The sequence below is a fragment of the Ranitomeya variabilis genome, chromosome 4 (genome assembly GCF_051348905.1).
Source record: "Ranitomeya variabilis isolate aRanVar5 chromosome 4, aRanVar5.hap1, whole genome shotgun sequence".
Lineage (NCBI taxonomy): Eukaryota > Metazoa > Chordata > Amphibia > Anura > Dendrobatidae > Ranitomeya > Ranitomeya variabilis.
Window position 1 is genome coordinate 471,505,367 of NC_135235.1, and position 19,479 is coordinate 471,524,845.

Sequence of the window (19,479 nt, forward strand, 5' to 3'; positions counted from 1 at the left end):
CTTTATATATTAGATTTATATGTGTGTGCAGCGCCCCAGAGTCCTGGTCGTTGCAGTAATGTCGCTCTGCCACTAAGGGGGGTGATGTTACGTCTGACTGCACTAAAGGAGTTCACCTGACCAGGTATCACAGACACACACTACACTCCACACTCCGGCCACCAGGGGGGGTGGTTCTATCTATTAGGCCACTCCTCACACTTTGGTAAAACTGGGGGTTGGACAGGAAGTTAGGGAGAAAGCAGCCCAAGAGAGTTCGGGAGAAGACCTATCAGGGGTGGGATCCGGACAGTGGCCTAGCTAAAAGGACAGATCGTTACGGAGCTGTGCCTGTGAGGTATAGCGGCAGGCTCCTTAGAAAGGACACGAGGCAGAGTATATTGCGGAGAAGTGAGAAGCGAGATCTTAGCACAGAGGCGAGAGAACCAGAAGGAGTCGTGCCCTTAAGACCGTGGCAACATCCTTCTGAGGCGTGTAGCCGGTGGCCGGAGCACCGAGGAAGTAAGAGACTCTACGTATTACTTTAAACAGCGGCAGGACAGTTAATTATAGGTTGGCTGTCTCACCTAAATCACCTAACGAAGACAAAGGAGGCAATTGTGGAAGAGGGGCGTCTCTAGGGTCCCAGAATAACTCCAGGCCTACCCCGTCATACGGGTGCATCCTAGCCATATCATCTAGGGGACAGAGAGAGAGAAAGGACATCAGAAACAGACACAACAGTTGTGAGGGCTATCCCGTGGTGCTCAGCAGGGAGGTACTACAACACACAGGCGCTAGAAGGTAGGCACTGATTTCCACCTGCAAAGGGAACTCTGGATGTGCCTTCGGACCGGCCGGTCTCAGTCAGCCCTGTTAGCAGTGCTCTGGATTGCGGATCCCGAAGCCTTCAGTAAAAAGGTAAAGAGACTGCAACCCTGTGTCCTCGTTATTCATCGCATCTTGCACCACGCACCATCACAACACCTTTCATTGGACGCCCCTTAGCAGGTTCACGGACCGGGTCTAGCCACCGTGACAACCCCAGGACCGAGACAGAGAGGCCCGGTACCGAGTACCCCGCGGCCCTGCGTCTGGGGGCGCTCCATGTGCATGTGTTTTGACAAATTTTTCCTTTGAAAACGATGTGTAAGGCTACTTTCACACATCAGGTTTTCCCCGTCAGGCTCAATCTGGCTAAATCTAAAAAAAAAAAAACCGATCCGGTGAATATTGCGGCAAATCTGCCGTTTTCGGTTTCTGGGGAAAAAAAGTCCATAGCAACTTTATTTGTCTCCAACGAAAAAGCCGGAAGCGCCGGATCTAGCGCTTCCGGCTGTTTGCTAGAATGGAAGCCTATGGGAGCCGGAAGGTGCCGGATCCGGAACCGGATTCTGTTTTTTTAAACTGAGCATGCTCCAATTTTTTTTTTTATCCAATTATCTGGATATGCTAGTTGGATCCGTCGAAAAAACGGATCCATCGCATCAGTTTTTCACAATCTGCGCTGGATCCGTTTTTTCCAACATTCACCGGATTGTGCCTGATGCTAAAAACCTGATGTGTGAAAGTAGCCTAAGTGACAGAGAACTGCTGTATGTAAAAGCTCATGTTAAAATCACATTGCATTCGTATGTAAATCGGATGCTAGGTGTGAAAAATCGGATTGTAGTCGCATGACACTCGCATTACACTCGTGCGACTCTCGGCAGGGAGACTTGGACCGATTTTTCATACATTTAGTGTGACTCCGGCCCAATAACTCTTGTCTCACACTGCGTTTTTGTGGTGTACTTGACGTGTCTAATGTACTGTGAAAAAAAGTATTCACACAGATACAATTGTATTATATATAGCACAATAGGAAAAGCGTATGTGAAATGGACATCCGCTTGACAGCCGTTTTTTTTAGCAGAATGCATAATACGCTGTCTACTGGGATTTTTTTAATTTAAAAAACTCATGAAAACTTAATCCTTTTTTTATTACATTGCGGTCTATGGAAGACCTATGCAAACATATGAAAAAGAGGATGAAAACGAAAGCATTTCCCCCCCCTGGAAATAAGTCACATGATCTCCTGATATCTCACATATCTCATGATCTCCACCCATGTCACTTAAAAAAAACAAGCTGATTCAAATGTAAAAAATAAACACGTATAATTGCTTTGAAATGCATCTGTTTGCTTCAGTCTTTACAGTAGATCAGGTCTTTTTGCTTACAATATAAAAACATGTGGCTATTAAAGGGAATCTGTCAGCAGGATTTCACCCCTCAGAATTTGCATGTGTGCATGTATGTACAGTAGGTACAGAAAGTATTCAGACCCCTTTAAATTTTTCACTCTTTGTTTCATTGCAGCCATTTGGTAAATTCAAAATAGTTCATTTTTTTCACATTAATGTACACTCTGCACCCCATCTTGACTGCAAAAAAACGAATTGTAGAAATTTTTGCAAATATACTAAAAAAGAAAAACTGAAATATCACATGGTCTTAAGTATTCAGACCCTTTGCTCAAACACTCATATTTAAGTCACATGCTGTCCATTTCCTTGTGATCCTCCTTGAGATGGTCCTACTCCTTCATTGGAGATCAGCTGTGTTTAATTAAACTGATAGGACTTAATTTGGAAAGGCACACACCTGTCTATATAAAACCTCACAGTGAATGTCAGACCAAATAAGAATCATGAGGTCAAAGGAACTGGTCAAGGAGCTCAGAGACAGAATTGTGGCAAGGCACAGATCTGGCCAAGGTTAAAACAGAATTTCTGCAGTACTCAAGGTTCCTAAGAGCACAGTGGCCTCCATAATCCTTAAATGGAAGACGTTTGGGACCACCAGAAGTCTTCCTAGACCTGGCCATCCAGCCAAACTGAGTAATCGTGGGAGAAGAGCTTTTGTGAGAGAGGTAAAGAAGAACCCCAAGATCACTGTGGCTAAGCTCTAGAGATGCAGTAGGGAGATGGGAGAAAGTTCCACAAAGTCAATTATCACTGCAGCTCTCCACCAGTCAGGCCTTTATGGCGGAGTGGCCCGACGGAAGCTTCTCCTCAGTGCAAGACATATGAAAGCCCCCACAGAGTTTGCTAAAAAAAAAAAAAAACACATGAAGGATTCCCAGGCTATGAGAAATAAGATTCTCTGGTCTGATGAGATGAAGATATACCTTTTTGGTGATAATTCTAAACGGTATATGTGGAGAAAACCAGGCACTGCTCATCACCTGCCCAATACAATCCCAACAGTAAAACATGGTGGTGGCAGCATCATGTAATGGGGGTGTTTTTCAGCTGCAGGGACAGGACGACTGGTTGTCATTGAAGTTTTGAATGCCATCATCTACTTTGTCTTGTACTGGAGAATGGGAAAAAAATTAAAATTCTGCAAGTTTTGGGAGCTGGGTGGGGGGATTTTGTTTTTACTGCGCTCGTTATGTGGTAAAAATCAGCTGTCACTATCAGTCTCCAGGTTGTATTAGGGTGACACCAAACATGCATTTTTTAAGTGGTAAGAAAAAAAAGATTCAGAAATGTGTTGCGGCAGCCAAATAAACATAATTTTAGCGTTTTAATATTTTTCTCTTTATGGTGTTTGTTTACTGATTGTGTCAATTCATTTTCGATTTTGATAGATCAGACTTTTACCAACATGGAAAAAACACGTGTTTTATTATTTTTTTTATCTGGTAAAAGGGGAGTTGTTAGTATATTTATAGTTTTTATTCTTTATAATATGTTTAAAAATATATATATTTTCTCTATATTTGCTAGTTCTTTTAGGGGACTTGAACAGTTGATCAGCCAAAAAAATCATGGTCTGATCTTCAGTAGAACCTCAGCTTTCATGGTAGCCCATCGTCACTCTGTGATCACGTCACAGGGGAAGGGTCATACATTGGGCTTAGTAATAGCAAAGCATGCAGACCTTCTAACTTCCATACGTTGGGCTCAGTAATAGCAAAGCATGCAGAGCTCTTAACCTGTATATGTTGGACTCAGTAATAGCACAGCATGCATAGCTCCTAACCTCTGTATGTTGGCCTCTGTAATTGCATAGCATGCAGAGCTCCTAACCTCTGTATGTTGGCCTCAGTAATAGCATAACATGCAGAGCTCCTAATCTCTGTATGTTGGCCTCTGTAATTGCATAGCATACAGAGCTCCTAACCTCTGTACGTTGGCCTCAGTAATAGCATAACATGCAGAGCTCCTAATCTCTGTATATTGGCCTCTGTAATTGCATAGCATGCAGAGCTCCTAATCTCTATACATTGGCCTCAGTAATAGCACAGCATGTAGAGCTCCTAATTAGTGATGAGCGAGTGTGGTCATAATGAGATTTCCGAGCATGCTCGGGTTTTCTCGGAGTATCTTGGGCGTGCTCGTAGATTATGTTTGTGTCACTGCAGCTGCATGATTTGCGGCTGTTAGACAGCCTGAACACATGTGGGGATTCCCTAATAAACAGGCAGTCCCTGCATGTGTTCAGGTTGTCTAACAGCTGCAAATCATGCAGCTTCGGCGACACAAACATAATCTACGAGCACGCCCAAGATACTCGGAGAACACCCGAGCTTGCTCGGAAATCTTGAGTAACGAGCACACTCGCTCATCACTACTCCTAACCTCTCTACGTTGGACTCACTAATAGCACATCATGCAGAGCTCCAAACCTCTGTATTGCTTCTGCCACAACTGGATTGCACCCTGTATATCTTCTTCATTCCCTTACTGCTCATATCCTTTACTTGTCCAATGTAAATTAGTAACGTATGTAATGTATATTATGTACACAGAAACCAAGTTTGACGATTAATCTACAAGACGTACAGAGTATGCGCACCATGCGTCCACTGGATAGCAACACACTTCCGGGAGTGGAGGTGCATTATGGCACAGCTGCTAAACCTCACACATTGTGGATAGAACTCCAGGAGGTGAGTAGAAGAACAGCCTTGGCTAATAATTCTTGTGTAACATAAATAGAGTATAGAAGGAAATGAAAATACCCTTCTTATTATAAATACCAGAAATAAATATATTCGGTAAAAAGTGAACAGCCTGTCTACAAAAAGGAATCAGACACCAGGTTTCTGCCATCTTATCTGAGAGCAGTATAATGTAAAGTCAGAGACACTTATTCCAGCGATGCGTCACTTATTGGGCTGCTTGCTGCTGTTTTGATAATATCCTGCTGTTAAAACAGTGATTTTATCACTAGACCCCCAGCATACTCATGAGCTTGGGCCAAAATGGATGAAAAATGATTTTCATATTTTGTACTGCCATGGTTCTGCACACTATTTCCACTAGTTGAACACCGACGACTCGAGCACTAAGGGCAGTCTCACACGTCCAGATAATTCCGGTACCGGAAAAAAACGGTACCGGAATTATCCGTGTCCGTGTGCCCCTGCGTTTCTGTGGCACATCAGTGTGGCACACGTGTGCCTCCCGTGTGCCCACTGGGTTCCACACGCACTGTGCAGGAGACAGCGCTAAAGTTTAGCGCTGTCCCCTGCATCGTGCTGAAGCTGCGATTCATATCTTCTGTGTAGCAGCGTTTGCTGTAAAGAAGATATGAATAATCCATTTTTTTAGTGGTATTTCGTGTTTAAAATAAAGCTCCATGTCCCCACCCCCTGTGCGCCCCCCCGCTGTTCTGAAAATACTCACCCGCCTCCCTCGCAGTGTCCTGTCCTGGCCGCAGCTTCTCCTGTATGCGGTCACGTGGGCCCGCCGATTACAGTCATGAATATGCGGCTCCACCTCCCATAGGGGTGGAGCCGCATATTCATTACTGTAAATGAGCGGCCCCACGTGACCGCATACAGTAGAAGGTGCGGCCAGGACAGGAAGCAGCGACAGCCAACGAGGGAGCCGGGTGAGTATTTTCAGAACAGCGGGGGGGCGCACAGGGGGTGGGGACATGGAGCTTTATTTTAAACACGAAATACCACTAAAAAAATGGATTATTCATATCTTTACAGCAAACGCTGCTGCACAGAAGATATGAATTGCGGCTTCAGCACCATGTGGGGGGGACAGCGCTTACTGGAGCGCTATCTCCTGCACGGCACACGGAGAACGTCCGTGTGAGGTCCGTGTTTTACACGGACCCATTGACTTTAATGGGTCCGTGTAATACGTGCGCTCCCACGAACACTGACATGTCTCCGTGTTTGGCACACGGAGACACGGTCCGCAAAAAATCAATGACATCTGCACAGATGCATTGATTTTAATGTGTCTACGTGTGTCAGTGGCTCCGGTACGTGAGGAAACTGTCACCTCACGTACCGGAGCCACTGACGTGTGAAACCGGCCTAAGACAGATATCTTTGACCGAAACATTGGCATATAATTTGTTTCCCATTGGTCAGTCTATTAAAAACAAAATCTGAAAATCACTTTTTCCTCCATTTTGTTGTGAAGGTTTTTTTCATATGCGATTTATACTATTTTCCTTCTGAGCACTTAATTTTGGCAGTGCGGGCCCCTTGTGCTCTATACATATTCATGAACTCTGCATAACTCCACTTCTTCCACTAATTGACAACTTTCTTTGTTCACAGTGCATGGGCAGAAAGCTGCCAATCAGTGGTGCGAGTGGGGTTATACAGAGTTTAGCATTCAGAAAACTGGTATATCTGCAGTCTTTAATTAGCATGCAAATCTTCAGGGTTTTCCATGCTCAAAAGCATTGCAAAGCTTGTAAAAAATAAAGAATCTTCACAATTTCTTGCATTTAAAATTTTCCTCTGTTCCTGTGCTGTCACATGTGGTAATGTTGGAATAAAAGACAATTCACGGTTTGGGGCTGCGATAACTGAAATTAAGATTCTTGATCCAATAATATAAAAAGAGGTTTTCATTCCACAATGCATTTCCATGTTGGACTGGCGTCTTTCTCAAGTGTAAAAACTAACTGTCACAAATGTTTTTGGCACTTGAGAAAGACGCCATCTGGTGCCTACACAACTCGCTCAGGTGAGATTACTTGGATCAAATATATGAATTTTTAAAGGTATCGTTTGGTGCTGTTTCCCTACAGTGCATATCTACATGTAGTAATGTGACCTCAAGATCCTTTCTTCCTGCTAATCCATTCAAAGCACAGAATAAAGATATTTTTTGTCTGTGCTCGGAACAGATTAGCCAGCAGCTATGCGGTGAACTCTGAATGGTGATTCTCAGCAAGTCTTGAGTAACTGAGGATGTGCATAAGAAGGGAGTGAAGACAGGGAGAGAACATTGCAGACTCCGCATAGAACAAGAAATCTTATAAACTTGTGACTTTGGTCAGAAGGGATGGTGCTGGGCATTCCAGAATGATAGAAGACATTATGATACATTATTACATTGTGTGACTCAATGTTGTCCTTCAGTACACTGAGCCTGTGCGTTGCGAGTGTCAGAACATTAAGATTACTGACCACAGGAGAATTTCCAGATAGCACCTACTGGCTGAATTTGGAGGAATAATAGGAAGGAGAAACTGTGTGTGCATCCATTTATCCATCTTGAGACTATTTAAGAGTCTCAGGATAGTGTCTTGTATGTGGAGTGGACGGTTACTGTGAACTGTGAAACAGATACAGTTCTGCTTCTTGAGAAATATAGTCTACTGGCACAGAGGGAGAGTCGGCAGAAAGTTCAGGATGTAAACAATAAAAAAACCCACAAGGGTGGCTGTAAGGGGCTCTTAGAAAATAAAGGTAACAGTGGGATTTGGGGACTCATTACAGGGACAGCCAGATTGTGTTTTTTTTGTACCTAGAAAATCTCTTTAACTGGGGGAAATCTGCCAGCAGAAAAAGTTCTAACCTTTCGTTTTTTCTTTCTCCTGCAGGCTAAAGAGCTGTACCATACACTGGCCTTAATCATAGAGACCCATGACACCGCTGCTCACTGAGCACAAAGCCTTCTAATATACAAACCTAAGTTATTTTCTGGCTAATTATTTACCTGATCTGAATGACTGTCTGCAAAGATTTTACTGACATAAGTGTGCATAAAGCTGGGAATGCCCTTGGTGTCCTTATTTGTTCGTAGTGGGTCACTGGGCTAGGATCAGTTATGCTAGCCTTCAAATTTTACTCTTCAAACCTGACCCAAGGCAATTGCACTGTAATCATCAGATCTATAGCTTTCTGCACAATTTAATTTAAAAAAACTTTGATAGCTATAGATAAATAATTCTTCTTGCTAATTATCTAATGTTCAAGTGTAACGTTTTCCTATTATAAAGCTACAGACCTAAAGACTAGTAATTTACCCCACCAAGAATGAATGGCTGGTGGGGACGGCCAATGCCCAACATACATTTTCGGCACAGTCTGTGGACACAAATGGAAGAATCTGCTGTTTATTTGCAGATAAAAGCACATTGGAGAAGTTTTTTTTTTTTCCCCTTGCAGTAATCGGTTTCTCTTTTATTACAAATGAAATACATTTTTGATATGTTTCATCAATAAAAATCTCAAATTAGGGCATTGCTAAATTGCGGTAAATGGTGATTAAAACGCATGCAGTGTTTTCCGTTGCAATTTTACCCCCAACTTAACTACTATATAAATAAATGATATTGCAGGATCCAACTGAAAATAATTCTGTAAAGTTGTTAAAGTAAAACATTTCTAATGTCATATGGAGCCTGTTGTGCAGCTACCCCTATTAGATACCATCAGATTAAAAATAAAATCAACAATGCTGACATTTTTGTTTTATTTATGTTTTTTTTTGCAGCAAAGACTAATGCTGGTATCAATGTATGTTTCTGCAAAGATCTTCAGAGATATTCTGTAAATTATTAAAACAATGAGACAGTAGAATTGACTGTGGAGCATCATTATAAAATGCGGAGTATATGATAACAGCAAGCAAAATATATTTCTTATGGTGTTCAGTAGCAATGAGAACAACTGAACACACCACAGAGTTCCTTGGCAATGGCAACTAAACAGTGCACTAAACCACGCTGTTCCACTCCCTAGACTGCTTACACCCAAATGCTAGCAAAGCCGATAACAGCTGATCAGCGGAGCGGTCAGTTGTTGGCTTCTCATACATTAAAACACTAAGTGCTCTGGGTGTGATAACACACAAGCCTTTGCATCCAGCGGTTGTTTCTTTGCCCAGCACCAGACTCTTTAGCAAACTGTATGATTTCCTTGCCTGACGTTTCACAAGCAAAGCGGCTCAGGAAGTTCTCTTAACACTTCATTTGCATATGAAATATAACGGATTTCTTGGGAATGCAGCAACAGACAGAAGATATAAAAGTGTAGATGGATTTTGTAGCTTTCAAAAACCTGCATGCCAATGATGGTGGGATGGGAGATTGATTTTACTGACGAATTCGCTTTAATAGACAAATGCTTTAAAAATAGGTTTTAGTACACATCAAAGGTTGCCATAGCCTTTAAAAGATGTATGTAAAATGTATTTTTACATCCATTAGTTATGCAAATTGCCTCTCTAGAGCGAAAGAGGACTCGAGAAGAACAAGCTGTAAAGTTAGTGAAAAAGAAAGCTGCATTAATGGATGTAATCTGCAAATTGCCTTTTCCAGGAAGCAGAAGACAAATTCTAGTGCTACCTACTGGAAGCAGCAATCCTACTTAGGCTACGTTCACATTTGCGGTCAGCGCCGCAGCGTCGCCGCATGCGTCATGCGCCCCTATATTTAACATGGGGGCGCATGGACATGCGTCGCACTTGCGTTTTGCGCCGCATGCATCACTGCGGCGCCCGCGTCCGGGCGCAGAGGACGCAGCAAGTTGCATTTTTGCTGCGTCCAAAATCAATGAAAAAAAGGACGCATGCGGCGCAAAACGCAGCGTTGTGCATGCGTTTTGCTGCGTTTTTGTTTGCGTTGTGCGTTGCGGCGCCGACGCTGCGGCGCAAATGTGAACGTAGCCTAGGGGGTAACGTTTCTCTAATTTTCCAGAGGAGCATTGCATGGCTTATAAGCCTCCATACACTGGCATACCAGGTATGTCACAAACATTACCCCTTAGATCCCAGTCATTCGCCTCTCATGCTCTGCACTGAGGAGCAGCAACACCCCAAAACACCGTGTCTGCAAATCGAGATTCTGGTTTGGCTTTTATCCTAAGTCATGTGACAAGGCTCATTAAAGGGTCGATATTCACTTTTAGGATTGCTACTTCCTATAGGTGGCGCTAGCGTTTAAGTTCTCTTTCTGTCAGAAAATGGAAATTGCAGAATACATCCATTAATGCAACTTTTTTTTAACCCCTTACTGACATCGGACGTACTAATATGCCGATGTCGGTATCCCCCGCTATGATGTGGGCTCCGGCGGTGAGCCCACCTCAAAGCTGGGACATGTCAGCTGTTTTGATATTATAATATCATAATAATGAATGACATAACACAAAGGAGATGGCAACACATGCTATACAGTATATGTGCAAGGAAATAAATCATTAGTATCATTAAATATAGTGTTTGAAAAAATGGGTAAACACCTAATGCAAATAATACCTAATGTAGCAGCAGTCACTACTGACGGGTGACAAATATCCTGCTGAACATCTCAATAAGCAGCATAAAATATAAAGCAGAGAGTAATAAAAAGTGTCAAGTGCCTGAGATGTGGAAATAATGCAGAGTGATGCTTGAGGGTGTCCCGAACCTGTACTGCGGATCAGAAGGGACGGATGTCAGGAGTAAATCTAAAATAGCATTAATTCGAACCCTATGTCCGCAAGCAGGCCAGGGAGTGCCTATAAAAGTGACCCCTTCTGAGGAAGAACAGCCGAAATGTGCGTAAAGGGGACCACTGTCGCAAATCCAACTCTGGGTAAATATACTCTCCAGTAACCCTGGCCAAAAATGTCACTTGTGAGAGCTGACACCCTGCAGCAAAGTCCACGATCTGTGCTAGTGCCTATCGCGGGCATTTAACCCCTCTGACGCCGCTGTCACGGCATGGAACAGAACATGGTAAAACCAATGGTGTCGTTCAAAAGTACAACTCGTCCAGCAAAAAATAAGCCCTCATATGGCCATATTTACAGAAAAATAAAAAAGCTATGCTTAAACAGGAAAAAAAACTTCGGTCATGAAGAGGTTAATAAACTTTACAGCCTGTTCTTACCTTCAGACTTTTCTCTTAGGGGAACCAACAGAGAAACCAAAGATCCTCCAAAAACAAAATAGGTAAAAATTAATCTTTAGTTACCAATGTAACAGCGACATTGAGGAGCATCGCGCAGGAAATGGGTTCCCTGCATGCTTCTATCAGGACAACGCGATGCGATGGTGCTGTCCTGGTGGTCACCATGGAGACCTCCAGCCGCAAGATGGCCACGGGGTACTTCAGGGAGGGTGGAATGTCAGTGCCTACTCAGAGCAGGACCTGAGAATCCACCGTTCCTGCCTGTCAGATGTTGCTCTGATGCTCTGCAGTGCAGAAGCATCGCAGAGTATCTGATCAGCGATCTGATCCGATATGCAGTGTTTCCCAACTCCGATCCTCAAGAGCCACCAACAGGTCATGTTTTCAGGATTTCCTTAGTATTGCCCAGGTGATAATTGCATCAACCTGGAAAGGCAAGAATTCCATCTCCTGTGCAATACTAAGGAAATCCTGAAAATATGACCTGTTGGTGGCTCTTGAGGACTGGAGTTGGGGAACACTGCGATACAGTAATGTCCCATCCTGGGACAATGAAAAAAAGTTTAAAAAAAATTATTAAAAAGTGTAAAAATATATATATTTTTTTAAATCCTCAAAGAAAAAAAATACATATTTTTCCAATAAATACATTTACGTAAATAAAAATAAACAATTAGGGTATATTTCCACGTGGCGTATTTGCTGCGGATTGGACGCTGCGTACAGCCGATGTGTTCAATGAACACATGCAGAATCACCGCGCGTGCAAAAGCCGGCAGCGCTTTGGGCGGAGCGGGGATTCACTGTGTTCAAAGCGCTGCAGGTACGCCACGTGGCAACATAGCCTAAAAGTACACATATTTGGTATTGTCGCGTCCATAATGACCCGCTCTATAATACTGCCCCACTAGTTAACCCCTTCAGTGAACACAGTTAAAAAAAAAAAAGAAAGAGGCAAAAAACAATGCTTTATCATACCGCCGAACAAAAAGTGCAATAAAACGAGATCAAAAAGACGAATGGAAATAGAATTTTTACCGCTGAAAACTTCATCTTGTCCTGCAAAAAACAAGCTGTCATACAACTCCATCAGGAGAAAAATAAAAATGTTATAGCTCTCAGAATTAAGAGATGCAAAAATAATGATTTTTTTCTATAAAATAGTTAATTGTGTAAAAGCGGCAAAACATAAAAAAAATATAAACTGGGTATCGCTGTGATCATACTGACATGAAGAATAAAGCTGCCTTACCAATTTTACCACACACGGAACATTGTTTTTTGTTCATTCTGTCTCCCAAAAATCGGAATAGAGAGAGATAAAAGTCATATGTCAGAAAATAAGGATTTTTGGTACTCACCGTAAAATCTTTTTCTTGGAGCCTTCATTGCGGGACACAGGTAACCACGGGTGTATGCCGCTGTCGTTAGGAGGCTTTCACTAGGCAAAAAAAAGGAAAATAGCTCCTCCTCCACAGTATACACCCACCGACAGGCACAAAGTACCTCAGTTAGTGCTAAAGCAGTAGGAGAAGCAACTAAAAACTCAACCTATGTACCAACCCAACAACAAAGGCACTTAGGCCCAAAAGTGGGACAAACAATTAATGAGGGTGATGTGTCCAGCAATGAAGGCTCCAAGAAAGGGATTTTACAGTGAGTATCAAAAATCCTTCTTTCTTTATCGCTTCATAAAGCAGCCCCCAAGGGTGGGAACAGAAAAAATGCACAGAAAAAACAGACTTAGGTCGACCAATGCGTAGCAGCCGCCTGCAGCACTTTCCTTCCTAGGCCTGCATCAGAAGAGGCATGAGTATGAACCCTGTAAAACCTCACAAAGGTGTGCAAAGATGACCAGGTCGCAGCCTTACAATCTGTAAAACCGAGGCCTGGTGACAAGGAAGGAGTTCTCCAGGGAATGGACCAGAGAGGGACATAGCAAAGAAAGGACAATGTCTTCAGTAATGTGAAATGAAAAGATCACCTTAGGTAGAAAGGAATGAAACAGGTCTGATAACTACCTTGTTCTGATGTAGAATCAGGAATGGAGAATGGCAGAACATTGCCGTTAACTCAGAAACTACCCTGATGGCCGAAAAGGCCACTAGAAGGCAACATCTCATGACACTAGAGAAAACGGAATGTCCTGAATGGGCTCAAAAAAGGAGCGCGCTGGAATGCGCCAATGATAAGGTTAAGATCCCATGGATCTATCAGGGAACGATAAGGAGGTGCCAGGTATGCGATTCCTTGAAGAAAAGTTTTTACCTGGGAACAAGTCACCATATCTCGTTGCAAAAGAAATGACAGAGCAGAAACTTGCCCCTTAAAAGTACCGAGTGATAGACCTGAGTCAAGACCCGCTTGTAGAAAACCAAGGATGGGAGGTATTGAAAAGGACATAGGAACCAAATTGTTGTCCTCACACCACCGGAAGAAGGCCTTCCAGTATCTGTATATACGCGAGGAAGCTGGTTTTCCCGCCCTAACCATGGTCAATATGACATATAGGAAAAGCCAGCCTCTCTCAGAACTGCGGCATCAACGGCCATGCCGTTAAACTTCGAGACTGTGAACTCTGGTGGAAAAGGGGGGTCTTGCGAAAGAGCATCCATGAGCATGTTCTCCAGCGGCACATACCAGGCCTGTCTGGGTCAAGCTGGAGCTATCAGGATTACAGGAATCCCTTCTGCCTTTAACTAACTTTTTTCTTTTTTACGATTCTCGGAATCAAGATGGGGATGGAAAAAGAGAAGGCAATTGGAAATGTGACCACGGGATTACCAGAACATCGCAACCGATGGCTAGCGATCCTGGGACCTGGTTACGTACTGAGGAACCTTATGGTTCATCCGAGACGCCATCAGGTCAGAATCCGGAGTGCCCATTTCTGGCATATCTGGTTGAAAACGGAGGGACTGAGTGACCACTCACCCGATGCAAGACCCTGACGCTTCAGAGAATCAGCTGCCCAATTTTCTACCCCCGGAATATGCATGGCTGATATGGTGAGAATGCGACGTTCCGTCCGTCGCAGAATCCTGATTACCTGTACCATAACCTGTTTTCTGCAAGTCCCGCCTTGATGGTTTATGAAAGCCACGGCTGTGGCGTAGCCTGCCTGTATGCGGACCGGCTGGCCTGCGAGAAGGGTCTGCCAGTGGTGAAGGGCAATGAAAATTGCCCTGATCTCCAGGAGATTGATGGGGAGAGTGGCTTCTTGGGCATTCCAGTGACCCTGCGCTGATGAAGAAAGAACGCTCCCCAACCAAGCACACTGGCATTGGTGGTAAAGACCTGCCACCGGAGGGGAAGGACTTGCCTCGTAGAACTGATGCTGACAGCATCCACCCGGTAGGGACTGCCTCACCTTGAGAGGCAGAAGCACAGGTCGGTCCACAGAGACGGTCCTCTTACCCCAAGCCGACAAGAGGGCCAGCTGAAGCGGACAGGTATGGAACTGGGTAAAAGGCATGGCTTCCATGGTGGCAACCATCTTCCCCAGAACTCTCATGCAGGACCGTAAGAATCCCTGATGCTGAAAGCAAATGGGAATGTGAAGATAAGCATCTTGAATGTCTATAGAACAAAGAAACTCTCCCGGTTCAAAACAGTTCCAAAAAGGCGATTACCGAACGTAGGGACTCCATCCTGAAAAGACGGATCAGGACATGACGGTTCAATTGTTTGAGGTCCAAAATCAGAAGGAGCGATCAGTCTTTTTTTGAGATTACGAAAAAATTGGAGTAGAACCATCAAAACCGTTGGTTCCGGGAAACAGGTACAATTACCCTTGGCCATAATAGGAAGAGATGGCCAGAAGAACCGCTGTGGCCTAAGACTGGTGTTTCGGCGGGCGCGACAGAAAGAAACATCTTCCTGGAAGGAAGAAAAGTCGATTTTGGGACGGAACGTGAATATCTCTCTGACCCAGGCATCGTCGACCACTGACAACCATACTTCCCCCAAGAGAAGAAAGCCGGCCTCCCACCCTGGCGAAATTCCCAGGTGCGGGTGACCAGTCACGCCAAGGAGAACCTGTTGACGAGGGACCCTGAAGACTGACGCTTAGACTTGGACTGGGGAAGCAAGGTGCTCTTTTTCCCGCCGGTAGCATCAGAAAATATTTGATCCAGTTTGAACCCAATAAGTCTAGAACCTTGGAAAGTAAGGTTAGTGAGGGACTTTCTAGACGGTGGTTCTGACTTCAATGCTTTCAACCAGAGAATGTGGTGTATAGCAACGATGTCGCTGGTAGCCCTGGAGAACCAACCGGTCACATCTGAGGAAGCAGTCAAGAGATATTTGCCGGCATGGACAATCTGACCTGCCAAATCTGCCATCTCATCCGGAGGAGCTGCCACTAGAATACCCTGACAAAGCATTTTTGCCCAGGCATACAACTTTGCAACCCAGGTGGAGGCAAAAATGGAACAGAAGGAGGCGCCAGCTGCTTCAAGGGATGACTTAGCCAAGGGGATTCAATCTGTCTATCCATAAACTCCTTAAGAGATGCACCGTCCGGTAGAGACAAGACTATCCAGGAAGACAGGCGAGAAACCGGCGGATCCACATTAGGGGATTCTGCCCATTTTTCAGCGAGGTCTGGGCTAAAGGGATAGAGAATATTTAGCTGCTTCCTTCCAGGGAAGCGCTTTTCACAGTGTTCCCAGTGTTTGGACATAATTGTTCAATTTCCTGTGATTAGAGAAATTCCGGGAAGGACATCTTACCCGTTTGAAGGAAACAGAGTGCTCCTGAACAGGTGCCTCGTCCTCCCTTAGGTTCAGAATTTGGGTAATTGCCAAGATGAGGCTATTGAGCATGTCCTGCATCTTTTACATCTGGTCCGTATCGGACTCAGACCGGGAATCCATATCCGACCCAAAAGCCGCCTCCGAGTAGGGAGCATGGGGTGAGGAATGCATCCAGAAGGAGGCAGAGGGACCTGGAGAACTAGAGAAAGAACTGTAAAAAGACAGCTTCCTTTGCTTTGTACCCGATTTGTCCCTGTGAAGGTCGCGGTCAGGTGCGTGCGAAGACAAATGTGGAAGTCGCTCCTGGACCAGGGACTGTGAAACATTTGTCACGTCTGAGACCAACCATGACATGGCAACAGCCCACTCCAGATGCAGGGGAGTGCTCTCATCCTGGGCGTTAGAGGGCTTCTGTGTAGACACGGTGGGGAAGCCGCAGGACAAGCAGAAAAAAAAAGAAGACTGGCCTGAATGCTTCTTCTTTTTTTACAGATGGCACAGGCGTTTTGGATTATAGGGACAGGAATGGGCCTCCCTGAGATTTGGCATAAGTGAGGGACTAGTGCTACAGCTGGGGAGAGCTAAGCCCCTGTGAAGAGAAAAAATAACCAGTCTGGGCTGGTCCTACCTGATAACAGAGATGGCGCTGTCACTGATCAGGCTGCAGTGTCCCCCAGATCCAGTGTAGGTTAGTGATGGACGCCTGCTGTGCCCTTTGTAGCCAGAAGTCGATGGTGACAGACAGTGCACGATTCTTCACACGCTTTAACAGAGACACACCATGCGGGGGGGCATGTCTCGGGTGACAGGGAGAGAGGGATAGAGAAACACACTCTTTCATTAGGCCAAAAAACACGATCATTGGAGGGTGTGGGGCTTTAGCATACGGCGCGCCCTGATTAACCGAGGGTCCAGTAAAGGGGCATGGTTAAGCGGAAGGCGACTGCTATTTGGCAGGGGGGGCTGTAAGGGGGCGTGGCAAGAGTCTGGGAGAAGGCCCAAAGCCGGGGGCTAAATTAACAGAGGACCTGGAATTAGCCATGACACCTTGGCACCCGCAGTGACAGAACCTGCAAATGGCGTTAACGAAGGTCCTACTCCGGGCATGAAAATTGGCCGCGCCTGTACATTGGCTGGCCAATTTATGCAGGCCGGTGTCAGGGAGTAGGGGCCCCTCCTATTGGCTATGCCGTCAGAGGTGCACACCGGGCAGGGAGAGTAGGCCCGTAATAGAGGAAAAAGCGTGCAATGAATACACGCGCTTAATGTGGGGGGCGTGGTTCTGGCCAGCACAGAGAGAAAATCGGCCCTCTGAATGGGCACAGTAGCGCGTGCTACAGGAATGGGGAGTTAACGAAGCACTAGCTAAGATGAAGAAAAATGACTGCAGCCGTTCAGTACCACCATATTCTGTGCGGCGTCCTGTCGCGGGTAAACAGTGAGGCAGGCAGGTAGCTACCGAGGACAGAGAAAAGGACATACCTGTAATATATTGACTTGCGCTGGCGTGTACTCCGGAGGACAGAGAATGAACTTCAATCCAATATTGCGGCCAGCATGCAGCCAGCGGGTAAGGAAAGGGTGAATCAAACACCCGAAAACCCCGCTCATATGACCCAAAACTGGTCCCGCCAAATTCAGGTGACAGGTTCCCTTTAAGGGTGCATGTCTCCACAAGCAAGGGCTGGGCATAACGTACTGGTGACTGCAACATACTGGTCACTACTACGGCAGTTTGCAATTTTCATTGCTGTTTGTTTCTGGAAAATACCCATGGAGTTAAAATAGTCACTACTCCTGTAGATAAATTCCCAATGGGGTATAATTTCCAAAATGGGGTCACTTGAGGGGGGGATTCTGCTCTTCTAGCAATTAGGGGATCTGTATATGGAGTCTGCAAACTGTTCCAAGAAAATCTGTGCTCCAGAAGACAAATAGCGCTCAGTCCCTCCCTCTCCGTAAAGCTGAGTACCCCACATTTGGGGTATGGCCACGTTCAGAAAAATTGTGGGACAAATTATGGTGCCATTTTTACCCACTTCTTGTGCGAAAATGTAAAATCTGGGGCTAAAACAAAATTTTGGTGGTAAAAAGATGAATTCATTGAGAGGTGTAGTTTGTATAATGGGGTCACTTATGGGGGGTTCTGCTGTTCTGGCACCTCATGGGCTCTCCCAGTGGGTTATGGCACCTGCAAACCATAACAGTAAAACCTGGAGCTCCTTGCCTTCTGAGCTTTGCTCTGTGCCTGAAAAGTATTTCCCGATTACATGTAGGGTATTGGCACACTCAGGAAAAAAATGGACCTCAGTCTGTTGTACAAAAAAAAAAATTCCTATTAGCCCTTAGAAAAATTAAAAACTTGGGGTTAAAACAACATTTTAGTGGTAAAAATGTAATTTATTCTTTCCTCACCACACAATGGTATAAAATTCTGTGAGGCACATGTGGTGTCACTATGATCACTGCACCTGTAGATGAATTCATTGGGTAGTGTTGTTTGTAAAATGAGTTCACATATAGGGGTTTCTGTTGTTCTGGCACCTCAGAGGCCCTGCCAATGTGACATGGCACCCTCAAACCATTCCAGCAAAATCTGACCTCCAATATGGCACCTCTTCCCTTCTGAGCTTTACACTGTGCCTCAAAAGTAGTATTCCCCTACATATGGGGTATCGGCGTACTCAGGAGAAATCGCACTGCAACTTGTATTGCGCAATTTCTCCTGTTACCCTTATGAAAATGCAAAATGTGGGGCTAAAATAACATTTTTGTGGGGAAAATGCGATTTTATTTTCACGGATCAACGTTATTAACTTCTGTGAAGCGCCTGGGGGTTCAAGGTGCTTACCACACATCTAAATACATTCCTTGAGGGGTCTAGTTTCCAAAATAGGGTCACTTGTGGTGGGTTTCCACTGTTTAGACACATCAGGGGCTCTCCAAATGGGACATGACGTCCGCCAATGATTCCAGGAAATTTTTCATTCAAAAAGTCAAAAGACGCTGCTTCCCTTCCAAGCTCTTCAATGCGCCCAAACAGTGGTTTTCTCACTCATATGGGGTATCATCATGCTCAGGAGCAACTGCACAACAAATTTTGGGGTCCATTATTTCACCGTTTCCCTTATCAAAATAAAACAATTTGGATCTGAAGTAAATTGTTTTGTGAAAAAAAGTTAAATGTTCATTTTTTTTTCCACATTCAAAAAATTCCTGTGAAGCACCTGAAGGGTTAATAAACTTCTTGAATGTGGTTGTGAGCTCTTTGATCGTAGAAGTTTTTAAAATGGTGTCACTTTGGGGTATTTTCTATCATATAGACCCCTCAAAGGGACTTCAAGCGTGAGGTGGTCCCTAAATAAAAGGTTTTGTAAATTTTGTTGAAAAATCGCTCATCAACTTTTAACCCTTCTAAAGTGCCTTGCAAAAGTATTCGGCTCCCTGGAACTTTTCAACCTTTTCCCACATATCATGCTTCAAACATAAAGATACCAAATATAAATTTTTGGTGAAGAATCAACAAGTGGAACACAATTGTGAAGTTGAACAAAATTTATTGGTTATTTTAAATTTTTGTGGAAAT

At 44.5% G+C, this 19,479-nt stretch overlaps 1 protein-coding gene across 2 annotated transcripts in view; it reads left to right on the forward strand.

Moving 5' to 3' along the window:
• Positions 1–8,821, forward strand: part of LOC143765267 (unconventional myosin-XVB-like) — a 161,201-nt gene extending 152,380 nt beyond the window's left edge. For both annotated transcript variants that reach the window (XM_077251750.1, XM_077251751.1), the window contains exons 42-43: positions 4,784–4,924; positions 7,840–8,821. In XM_077251750.1, coding sequence (XP_077107865.1) covers positions 4,784–4,924; positions 7,840–7,902 — 204 coding nt within the window. In that variant the 3' untranslated portion in view covers positions 7,903–8,821. The remainder of the gene's footprint in view (positions 1–4,783; positions 4,925–7,839) is intronic.
• Positions 8,822–19,479: the final 10,658 nt, after the last annotated feature.